Below are 12,920 nucleotides of genomic sequence, written 5' to 3'. Positions count from 1 at the left end.
AAAGTTACTGGGTTTTCGAAAACCCAGTAATTATACTCTACATCAGCCACTGCTGTCTACTAGTATTTGTACATGCATTGATAACGTACAGTATTTTTGTATTATTAGGTTGAGTTGACATAGGGTACTTACTCTTCAAACAAGCCGAATATAAAGTAATAACTCGCTATAATCAATTAAATTGCGTACCCATCTTGCATAAATTCTTTACACTAACTAATAGGAGTAATGTATTTTATCTAAATCCTTTATACTAGTAGTATATAATAGAAGAAGAGGCATTGCATTTTCCCAAAAAGCAGAGCAAGAATCCAGAGTCACATTTCAAGAAGCACAACCTTTCCTTTTTATTTCTTCCTCTGCCAGAAGTTGCGTAGTTGACGCTAACTTTTCCAACTATTCCCTATTTCATATATACCTCCGCGCCTTTTTTTCTTCATTTGCAGAAGCCTGTGCAAGAGCACTTCACGGCTTGAATGGTTCATACCATCAAAATTTTGATGCCCGCTGTTCTTTACTACTCGTTTTTTCTGTCTTTTGGCTCTGTTAAAGAAGCCTGGTACTATCGCTGTATTGGCCTTGACCCTTGAGATCAATATTCATAGAAACTTATAATCCCATCTTTTTCCTTATTATGTTCAATAACTGCAGCTCTGTAGCTTGACTTAAATCACCTAGCTGCTTCTTGAAAATCTAAAAATTTCTTAACTATATAACAAGCAAGGAGAGATGGAGAAGAAATCGTTGCAGAAGCCAATAAAGAATACTAGGTTCTTGATCACGATCAATGTCTTGGGAAGTGCTGGACCGTTAAGATTTGTAGTGAGTGAGAATGATAAGGTTGCTGGAGTTGTTGAAACTGCTCTGAACCAATATGCTCGTGAGGGCCGACTTCCAATTCTGGGCTCTGAAGTCAATGATTTCTTCTTTTACTCAGCCAGTGCTGGACTTGATGGTACACAATATATATCTTAATCTTTGGGTTTTCTTTTCCTTTTTTAATCTTATCAATTGTGTTCACACTGCGGAGTAGGGTGACAAACTAGCGGGTCGAAAACGGGTAGTGAAAAAATAGATAAATTATCCGATCGGGTTAACCAGCGGATAATATGGATATCCATATTATCTATGCCTTCTTGAATATGATCACTTTTGAGGGAATTCCTAGTCTCCCAAACTTGAGTAGCCCACAATTTAAGTCTTTACAAATATAAAAGTTAAACACATTAGTTATCCATTGGTCATTTATTTTCTAAATAGATAATATGGTTCTTATCCATATTTCATCCGTTTTTTAAATTCATTATGGATAACTATTTTTTTTTATTCATTTTGCCGCCACTATTGTGGAGTCGTAAACGGAACCGCAGGACTACATAATTGGTGACTTCGGTAATGTATTCATTGTACTTATGGAATTTATTCTCCTAGTTAGTATGTTGTTTTTGATGGGTGAGTGATGGAATTGTTTTCGGAATTACAAAGTCAAACAAAATTTAAGTTCAGCAAAACTTGAACGTCCACAAGAAAATACTGTGAGTTAATTCTTAGAACAGAAAAGAAGAGGATTTAGAGAATCTGAGGCAAAAGACATGCAATACATTTAGGTAACTCATGTCTTGTAAAATAAGAATATGTTGTGAGTTTTTATAGAACAGAAAGAAAAAACAGTGGGTGCAAAAGACATGTATTACCTATAGATGTCTGTTAAGACATAGCTATCTTAACAGAAACAACGTAACCCTTTAATTTCTAGCTAACTGCATTTAAAAGTTTGCTTTCAGATTCAAACTTTAAAGTAACAAATATTTAAACGTTTAAATAAATTAAATGAGGGACCACTTGCATTTATTTCCTCATACATTGTTCTTCTCTTCCACACAAGACACAACTCCAACCTCTAGTCTACCGGTTGATGATGGTGTAGAAATGAGATCTTATTGTGCGTATTAGATTTTCGTTTTTGCGTTTACTTACTATATGTTAAGTACTCAATAGTACTTCTAACATTTGTGGGCATTGATCATGGTTGATGATTTGCTTTAGTTACTGTTGTGTTTTTTAGCATAATAAGTTAGCTTTGTTATAGGATATATCTACTTTTTAAAATTTAAAATTGTTAGATTTTTTAGGTTTGTTGAGATATTTTAAGATTTTTAAATTCTTCTTATGTAAAATTTTCTGCAGATTATGTTCTCAAGTTGGTTATTTAAAGCCCTACATGTTTAATAAAAAATTAAGAGACATTTTCAATTAATATTTTTAATATTTTTGGTGTCCCATCTTTTAAAAAACCAACAATCACGTTCTCTGTGAACTGATATTTCAGGTTTGGGACCATTGGACTCGATAGGATCAGCAGGAGTGAGGAATTTCATCCTCTGTAAGAAGCAAAAGAAGCTACTGATGACAGAAGGAAGGGCAAATGCGATTGCCCAGAATGGAAAAAGAGGTTGGAAGGCTTGGCTGACTAAGTCCTTTAACTTCAAGATTCATTCCCATTGAATCACTTTCTCGTGCCTTAGTTAATTGTGGTTTCGTCAAACCTATAATAATATTATAGTGTGTGCTTTCGTCAAACCCAATGTAATGTATATTAATATATTATATGCATCAATTCCTTAGGTAACTCAAATATATATATATATGAGAATGAACATCCATGGTTGCCATTGTAATGAATATTTTCTTTTTTCTTGGGCCTATCTGTAGACAGAGTTGAATATAATCCAAATTTAGGGATATTGAGTTTGGTTGTGATCGATTACATGCGTACTTTAAAATTCTTTTTGCATGTGATTGTTGGAAAGTAAGGTGAAAAATATTGACGATAATATTTTATTGCCAACAATATATACATAGTTAGAACTGAAAGAAGCCCGAAGAACAGGATATGCTAAAAATATCTTTTAATCAAAGCATATTCAAATGAAATCTGGGATGGTGGGAACTCATAGAGGTTACTAGGTTCCAACGATTTTGCTTGAGGAATAAAGTTTAAAATTTATCTTAAAGCAGGGGCTTCAAAAGAAAGCGTAAATTTGGAGCTGATGTGATTATTCGAAAGGGAACATAATTAGATCTTAGCATCATTTAGTTAGTGGTCTTTTTAGCATCATAACAGAATCTTCAAGCTTCAATCTCTATCTGCATATATTACTTCTTTATCTGAGTGTATCAAAACCATCCCTACGTGAAATAGTTTCTGGTTGTTTAAATCTATATAAAGTTAGAGGTTCTGGATATATACTTATAGAATATTCTTTTTTAATCTGGCTTTCTTAATTTTCTTCTTTCTTAGGCTAGATTACTGGCACTGCTCCAATCTTTGCACCTTTTCATTTGATAAAAGTGTTAGGGATATATTAGATATGCCCTGAATTCAATCTCATATTTGATGATTTGAACATATTTTTGTGAATGTTATTTTATATAAAAATATATGGCATTTGATATTCATTTATCATAATTATTATTAATTGCTTGATTAATTTAATAAAGTCCTTGATTAAATTGAGACTTATTTCCATCATGATAATGAGAGAAAAGTCTCTTACAATTTAACCTAAATTTTATTTTTGATCGTAGGATTATTAATTTGGACATTAGTAATCCGGTTAGATCAATATTTATGTGATCGTCTTTATGGGATAAAGATTAGTTGATCTCATTAATTAAATAACATAAATAGATGATGCATATAGAGATATGATCATTGAACCGATTCATTGGATAATGCCTAATGGTTAGAATTACCATAAACTGTCAATAGGATATTCTCTTGAAGAATGTGATGTAAGAGTTTTCTTTAACCTGATATTATCATAGTAATTGACAAGTTATTTATTGTACTTTGAAACTAGACACCTATGGCCCCGGGGCGATAGTTGAAAGGATATTGGGTACGATTAAATACTTGTAGAATTAGTGATTGATCAAGATAGAATTTGTCAACTCTTGGTAATGAGTTTAAGCTTCATGCTGTCATAAATTATAACTGGCAAAATTAAGACCTTGGCCAGGGCGATTGAATGAAAGAAGAAAAGAGTTTCTTAGATCATTCAATGGTCGATTATTTTTGACATGAACACATAGTCGGTCGCCTATTAGGATTTAACAGTTGAACCATATTCTAGGGTGACCCAGAGCTATAAGGACAGAAGGAATTAATACATTATTCTTCTACAGATTCTTGAGAGTAAATTATATACTTCATGTTATCCAGTCGTTAAGGAGCATTGCTAGACGCCATCCTTGATTAGTATATTGATGTAATCAATTTACTACCGGCTTAGTATTGAACCTGTGGGGTCGCACACTAACGAGTGTTCTGATCTTTTGCTAAAGGATTAATTACTTTATTATTTGATAATTAAATTAAAGAATTTAATTAGTCAAATAAATTTAATTATTAGTCCAAATAAAATATTATTATATTCTTTGTTAGCACAAAGGATATAATTAATATTGTGGACAAGTTAAAATTTTCTATTTTAAATAAGAAGATTAAATTACATCTCTATATATATATATATATATATATATATATATATATATATGTACTTGGTAATTATAATTAATATTTGTGCATATGAATATAATTGTTGACTAAGTTGTAGAATTCAATTGAGAATTGAATTCCATAAATGAGTTACATGTTTTTATTTTAAAATGTTGACTAAGTTGTAGAATTCAATTTAGAACTGAATTTCATAAATGAGTTATATATTTTTATTTTAAAATGTTGATTAAGTTGTAAAATTCAATTTAGAATTGAATTCCATAAATGAGTTACATATTTTTTGTAACGATCCAGCCGGTCGATTTGAGTGTCACAGCCCCGTTCCCCATTTACTGCTCAATTTATGCCTTACAGTTGATTTATGACTTATCAGGTTAGTTGGTTCGGGTCCGGAGGGATTTCTGAGTGAAATGAGACACTTAGTCTCATAATTGAAAACTTAAGTTGGAAAAGTTGACCGGATATTCATTTATGTATAAACGACCTCGAATTTGAATTCTGATGATTCCAGTAACTCCGTATGGTAATTTTGGACTTAGGAGCGTGTCCGAAAAATTATTTAGAGGTCCGTAGTGGAATTAGGCTTGAAATGGCGAAAGTCGAATTTTTGGGAAGTTTGACCTGGGGGTTGACTTTTTGATATCGGAGTCGAAATCCAGTTCTGAAAATTTTTATAGCTCCGTTATGTCATTTATGACTTGTGTGCAAATTTGAGGTCAATCAGACGTGATTTGATAGGTTCCGGCATCGTTTGTAGAAATTGAAAGTTTCAAAGTTTATTAGGCTTGAATCTATGTGTGATATGTGTTTTAGTGTTGTTGGATCTGATTTGAATACACGACTAAGTTCGTATAGTGTTTTAGGACTTGTTGGTATATTTGGTTGAGGTCCCGGGGGCCTCGGGCGAGTTTCGGACGGCTAACGGATCAATTTTGGACTTGGCATTTCAGCTGAAGAATGCTAGTTTTTCTGTCACTGGTTTCCTTCTATGCGACCGCGTGAGAAGGTCCGCAATCGCATAGGCTTGTTTGGGCAGAGGTGAAATTGTTCTATGCGATCGCGTGAAGGCAACCGCGATTGCGTAGGCTTGTTGAGGCAGTGGCGATTTTGTTCTTCGCGATTGCGTGAAAAGGGTCGCGATCTGGTAGCTGTGGGAGTCTGTTATTCACGAACGCGTGAAGAAGGCCGCATTTGCGTAGAGGAAACGGAGTAGGAGTGGGGTCACACATTTGTGCTTCGCGATCGCGTGGGCGAGTCCGCGATCGCATAGACCTGGGAAGCTCTTGCTTCGCGTTCGCGTGTGTTATGGTGCGGTCGCGTAGTGAATTTTTTTTTAGGGGGGGGGGGGGGGTATTTTGGTCTTCGCGATTGCATAACCTTGTACGTGATCGCATAGGGTTATTTTGGAAGTGGAGATGTTGTGCTTCGCGATCGTGGGACTTGGTCCGCGATCGCATAGAAGAAATGACTAGGCAAAGAGTTTACGTTCTGAAAATGGGATTTCGTCCCATTTTCCATTTTTGACGGATTGGAGCTCGGGAAGAGACGATTTTCGGGAGTTTTTCAAGAAAAATAATACGGTAAGTGTTCTTTACTTAATATTGGTCATACCCGAATCCATGGTTGTTTTTAACATTTAATTGGTGAATTAAGTTGGAAAATTGTAAAAACCGTCTTGGTTTAATTTGAAGATTTAAGGGTCGAGTTGATATCAGATTTGAGTAAAATTTATATGGTTGAACTTGTAATTGGATGGGTTGTCGGATTTTGTGAGTTTCGTCAGATTTCGAGATGTGGGCCCCATGAAAAAATTTTGAGTATAATTTCGGATTTTGTGGGAAAATTAGTATTTTGATATGGAATTAATTCCTATAATTTGTGTTGACTGAACCAAATTAATTGTTGCTAGATTCGAGCCGTTTGAAAGTTGATACGCACCAAATGAAATTTCTGGAGTATTGTTTAGCCTGCTCGACATTAGATTTGGCTTGTTCGAGGTAAGTAACTCTTCTAATCTTGGAGCTGAGGGTATGAACCTTGAATATATGTATTGTGTGAATTGTTGGGAGGTGACATACATGCTATTTGATGGGCGTGTGGGCGTGCACCATAGAAATTGTGACATAATTATTTTCGTAGAATTTTGTAGTCAAATAATCTTGCCATTTTCTATATAGTTTTATGTGCTAAAGAAATTAAGCTGAGAATCATATTAAAAATCATGTTGAGGCTATGTGCCATTATTATTGAGACCCACAGAGGTCATATTGCTGTAAATTATTTATTTTAAATTAAAAAATTCATACTCAGTCATATTCATATCATTATATATCATATCTCAGTCTCTGTTGTTATTTATTGATACATCATATCATCATTTTTGGGATATTTTCATGACATTGTGAGCCCGAAGACTGGAGAGATTGATGACTGAATGAGGCCGAGGGCCTGATTATGAGAAAAATTATGGGATCGAGCTGCACGCCGCAGCAAGCCAGATTGGCTTATTATAGCACGTGAGTTATCTGTGCGGATCTAGATGTTAATACTATAGCACGTGAATTATCCGTGCAATATGCGAGTTGTCCGTGCGGATACATATATTAATACTATAGCACGTGAGTTGTTCGTGCAATATGTGAGTTGTCCTTGCGGATCCAGATATTGATACTATAGCACGTGAGTTGTCCGTGCAGCACGTGAGTTATTCGTGAAGAATATAGCGCTTGGGTTGAACCCCTCCGGAGTCTGTACACACCCCCCAGTGAGCGCAGGTACCTACCGAGTGTGAGTGCCGAGTGCCAAGCGATTGGGAGGACTGAGTGACTGGGAGAACTGAGTGACTGAGAGGACTGAGTGAAATGATACTCTGAGAGTATGCATATGATTTTATCACTGAGTTGCATCGCATTGACATGGGCACATGACATACATGCATATAGATGTATTTTCCTCATGCTGTACAGTTTCACATCATTCATGATTTCTCACACATGTTGACAGATGGGCATAGTGATGCATTTATTTTACACGGGTTATTTGGAAAGAAAATAAAACATCTCATTTATTATTGAAAGGATTTTTGGAAAAATTATTGTTTTCAAACTTATTCATATTTTTGGCAACTTCGGTGAACGATTTGGGTTTTCACTGATGTAATTAAAAGGAAGAACTATTTTTTTTGAAATCATGATTTAGGTGAGCATTTTATCTCTGAGTTAATTCTTGTATTATTTGCTTTACGTGGTTATGGACTGTTGTGGACTATTAGTTTTGGACCCGACCTTGGTACAAGCTCGTCACTACTTTCAACCTAAGACTAGGTTTGTTACTTATTGAGTACATGGGGTCAGTTGTACGCATACTATATTTCTGCACCTTGCGTGCAGATGTTGGCTGCTGATGTTGCTGTGTTCGTTGGGAGCTGGATTTGAAGATATACTTGCGTTCCGGTTGTAGCTGGCCCTTGTTCATGGTAGCCTTAGATTTATAACAATTTGTTCATGTACATTTCGAACAGATGATGTATTATGTCATATCAGTTTTGTAAATTCTATTCTTAAAAGCTCATGATTTGTACTACCAGTTCTTGGGAAAATGTATTGGTTTTATCTATTTTCTTTTAATTACTTGCCTTTTTAATTTCATTGGAATTGGATAGGTGGTAATTGGCTTACCTAGCGGGTTAGGTTAGGTGCCATCACGACTAGTTAAATTTTGGGTAGTGACAATGTGGTATCAGAGCTATAGGTTCATAGGTTCTACAAGTCATGAGCAAGTGTCTAGTAGAGTCTTGTGGATCTGTATGGTGACGTCCATACTTATCTTCGAGAGGCTACAGGGCATTTAGGATAATTTTCCATCTTTCTTTCTTTATCGTGCAGAATTGATTCAGCTTGAAATATAACTCTTTGAATTCCTTCCACGCATTCGTATGCGCACATGAGCGCTCGGTATCAGCTGTGCTTCGCCGGCTTGGGATTCCATGGACAAGGTTCGAGGTGAGTATTTTGTGTTTTGGTGATGGGCCAGTCTGGAGGACTTGAGGCCATGGTTAGACCGCAACTTAAGCTCGGTAGTTTCAGTTGTAACTTATACAATTGGACTCATATGTCCGGTAATGACCCTACGAGTGGAATTTGTGGCTCGATGAGCGGTGGAATGGCTGTGTGATGAGTATGAAGTGACCGCTGGATGTGTTAAGACGATTTGAATATGACGAGAAGTGTTTCCTTGAAATGTAAAGGAAGGCCATTGGGTGCTTTATTTTTGTTTTGATATGTCGTATAGTCTCGAGTGTGAATGTTTTGAAAGATCTTTCACGGTGTTAAATTTTGGGGAAAATTAAATTCTCGTGTCTGGTTAATGAGTTTGTACTCAGAAAGATTAAGTGATTTCATAGTAACTGTGGCTGCAAAAGGGTATAACAAGATACCAATTTGAGATTAAGCAGGTGGGTTATCTCCTGCGAAGTAATCTATGTAGGTGTGTTCCTTATGATATGAATAGAGAGTTTCTTTTCTGCGAGCGGGGCGTATGTGTTGAGACTTAAATTTGAATCTGGTTGAGAAAAGTTGACTTGAGTGTTAAGAGAATGAATGCGAGATTAGCGGATGATTGAGGTATTATATCTTGTTCAAGATTTAAGGAGAAACTTCCCAAAGATGTACATTTCCTTGGTTACATTTAGCGACTAAGATAACTAAGTCTCAAAGAATTAGATTCAGTAAGTAAAGAATGACATGTGAGAAACAGTAGAGGAAATGCTCAAATTATAAAACTTTGGCGGAAAACAAATACTGTAAGCTTAATAAAAAATGTAGGAGGAATAAAATTTATGCAATGTCAAAAGATTTTTAGATATCAGCCAAGGAAATGTTGTGCCCTTAAGTCAGGACTAATGAAAAAAGAGTTCGTTCCTGGAAACCTGTACATGTATAGCAGCAACAATTCTCAGCTAAATCACTTGATGTTTCACATAATTCCATTGAAAAGTAGTTCGTTTGTCTTGGCCGAAACAGTATGCTTGGAATATGAAGTAATGAATCTCCTTTAAATTGAATTGTAAAATGATCAGTCCATCTTCAAAGAGATGGATTGTATATAGTTTTTCATTGCTCTGACGTATTGAATACAGAAACAAAAACTTGGTGGTACGTATGTTGATAACATTCATTCTACACCATGTGTGATTTCTTCTTCCTTCTACTGATTTAACCATTTTACAGGCATTGTTCCAATAAGCTTTCTAATAATTTCAGCTGAACAAGCTAAGTGAAACTGAATGATAGCAGAGAAAGATGATAGTTTTCACAATAATCTTCGTATTGGCCGGAATAGACAACTGTAAAGTTGTAGCATTTCTTTGAGATTTCAGAAGTATAGAGGGTTCTCACATGAATATTGGTGAAGAATGAGAGAATACAAATTAAGATTTCCTTCTACATACATCCGTGGCAAAAATGGGTACTAAGATGGGAAGACAGTGTTGAGACATAATATAATTAAGTAATGAGTTTAAGTTTCATACGCCTTCACGGATAAAATCATATCATAATAATTGTCATGGTCAAAATTATTTTTTGGTTTAATTTTGCTTATAATAACCTTTTATAAGAGATGGCAAAATATTTTCGGCGTACCAATAACATATTCATGTAACCACACAGTAATGTTCATTATCTTTCTTTCTCTCAAACCTCCTAGTAGATGTGAGTTGTTGTATTTATTCAACCATGCATAATCACATTCTTATGCATAATTTATATCACATATTTTGTGATGACTCAATATGTCATCTTTATTCATTTTTGTGTTCTGAGACCTCGAAAAGCACTATTCAGCATTCCTCGACTTGCGTGTGCAGTCCGTAAATATTTTCGAAAAGTTTTGATATGAAAAATTGATTAAAATGTGAAATAGAGTTTTAAAACTCAATTGAGTTGACTTCAGTCAACGTTTTGAGCCAACAAACCCGGATCAGTATTTTGACAGTTCTAGTAGGTCCGTATCGTGATTTGGGACTTGGACGTATGCCTGGAAACTAGAAATTTAAGGGTTTAAGAATTCCTAAATTTGGTGATAATTGGGTTTTTATTGATACCGGGTCCCGATTTAGATTCCAAGAGTTCGATCAGCTTCGTAATAATATTTATCACTTATGTACAAAATTTAAAGTTATTCCGAGATACGTAGGCACATTTTCCGTTAGTTTTTGAAAAAAATAAAAGGTTTGATTTTATAAAGCTTGAATTTCTAAAGTTTGACCGGAGATTTGACTTTTGAGCAAACGACTCCGGAATGGAATTTTGATGATTTCAATAGTTTCGTATGGTGATTTAGGACTTAGGTGCATGTTCAAATTTGGATTTGGACGTCCATAGGATAATTCGGCGCATTTTGGCGAAAGATGGAAAATAGAAGATTTTTGAAAAATTTGATTGGGAGTTGACTTTATTGATATCGGGGTCCGAATTCGATTCTGGAAATTGGAACAACTTCATTATGTCATTTATGACTTGCATGCAAAATTTGAGTACATTCCGAATTGATTTGGCATGTTTCGGTACGAGTTATAGAATTGAAAATTTCATAAACTCATAAGTCCGAATCGACGCGCGATTTGTAGTTTCGCCGTTGTTATGTGTGATTTGAGACATCGAGTAGGTCCATAATATATTTTGAGACTTGTTGGTATGTTCGGATGGGGTCTCGAGGGGTTCAGGTGAGTTTCGGAGTAGTATCGGACTATTTTTAGGTCATTTTTAACTGTTGGTTTTTTGACATGTGCGAAATTTCAAATGCGCAGAGCTGACTTTGGAAGCTTATATCTCGCAATATATAAGGAACCTGGAAATTAGCAAAACTTAAAAATTGTAGCTCCTTGATTCTAGTTTTCCCAAAGATAAACCATTCATCATTGAGACATTTGTACAAAAAGTTATGATCGATTGACTGAAAGCTGGTAATGCAGTTTTTGTTTGCCTGGCAGTGTGCATCGCCAGAAATTTCTGATGCACAGGGCTGACTTTTAAAGCTTATATCTTGCAATCTATAAGAAAATTTGAAAATTATCAAAACATGAAAGTTATAGCCCTTTGAGTCTAGTTTTCATAAAGATAAGCCATTCATCATTTTGACATTTGTACAGAAAGTTATGATCGAATGAGTGAAGGCTAGTATAGATACGACTTGCCTGGACAGAATATATATGTCCGAAGTTCGACATTTGTTTTCAGTTTTAGAGTTTTAGACCTCGGCTTTAGGCGATTTCAGAGGCATTTTCACGAGTTTAAGTTGGGTAAGTATTCTTTATCTGAAATTAGTTATATTTCATGATTCCATACTCATTTACATCATGAATCCATGAATTTATGATTGAAAAATCAGATTTTTATAAAATCTTCTAAAAACAAAAATTTAAGATTTGAAAGCCAATCCGATGTCGGAATTCGATAATTTTTGTATGGTTGAACTCGTATCGGAACGGGACGGATTTCGTGAGTTTTTTCAGGATTCGAGACGTGGATCCCACTGTCGGTTTTTAAAATAAATTTCAAATTTTAATCCAGAAATGTGTAATTTCATATGGAATTAATTCCTAAGATTCGTGTTGAGAATATTGAATTGTTTGTGACGAGATTTGAAGCTTTTGGACATCAATTCGCGAGCCAAAGGTTTATTGGAATCTTGAATTTGGTTGCGAAGTGAGGTAAGTGTCGTGGTTAACCTTAACTTGAGGGAATAGAACCCTTGAATTATTGTTACGCGAATTTCATGTGTAACGACGTATAGGCGAGGTGACGAATGCCTATACATCGCCAAATTGATTGTTTGCACATTTATCTAAAAATTATAAATTATTTTAAATCATGAATTAATTATTATATTAATTATTTCTCTCATATTCCTTGCTCAATATTATGCCTTGAATCCACGCTATATTAACTACATGCTTATTTGATTTATGTGACTTAATTGTTACTTGACATTTAGCATATTTAATATTAAATTGCCTATTTCCTCCTCAATTTTCACAATTAATTATTGCTTGTCATCACTTGTTTCTAAATAAATTATAATTATTATATGCTTGTTGTCTTACAATTTCATATTAGTTGTTGCATTTATTGAAATAGTTTCTTTTATAAGAATTGGTAAATTATATTATTGAGGAGCGGGTTGCATGCTGGAACAAAATTGATTGAAAGTGAATATATTGGAAGAGCGGATTGCACGCCGCAACAGAATTAATTAAAAGTGAATATATTGGAGGAGCGGGTTGCACGCCGCAACAGAATTGATTGAAAAGATATATTGAGGATCGGGTTGCACGTCGCAACGGAATTGAATATGAATATATTGTGGGATCGGGTTGCACGCCGCAACGGAAAGTGAT

The 12,920-nt window shown here is 34.9% G+C and overlaps 1 protein-coding gene across 1 annotated transcript; it reads left to right on the top strand.

The window, feature by feature from the left end:
• Nucleotides 1–231: 231 nt before the first annotated feature.
• LOC104084618 (uncharacterized) lies at nt 232–2,742 on the top strand. Its single transcript, XM_009588527.4, has 2 exons — nt 232–955; nt 2,330–2,742. The coding sequence occupies exons 1-2, from the start codon at nt 730–732 to the stop codon at nt 2,503–2,505; spliced, it is 402 nt and encodes a 133-aa protein (XP_009586822.1). The 5' UTR covers nt 232–729; the 3' UTR covers nt 2,506–2,742.
• The last annotated feature ends 10,178 nt before the right edge of the window (nt 2,743–12,920 follow it).

Source organism: Nicotiana tomentosiformis, chromosome 2 (assembly GCF_000390325.3).
Source record: "Nicotiana tomentosiformis chromosome 2, ASM39032v3, whole genome shotgun sequence".
NCBI lineage: Eukaryota > Viridiplantae > Streptophyta > Magnoliopsida > Solanales > Solanaceae > Nicotiana > Nicotiana tomentosiformis.
Note: the sequence above shows the minus strand (reverse complement) of the source record. Positions and strands in the feature narration are given on the sequence as shown.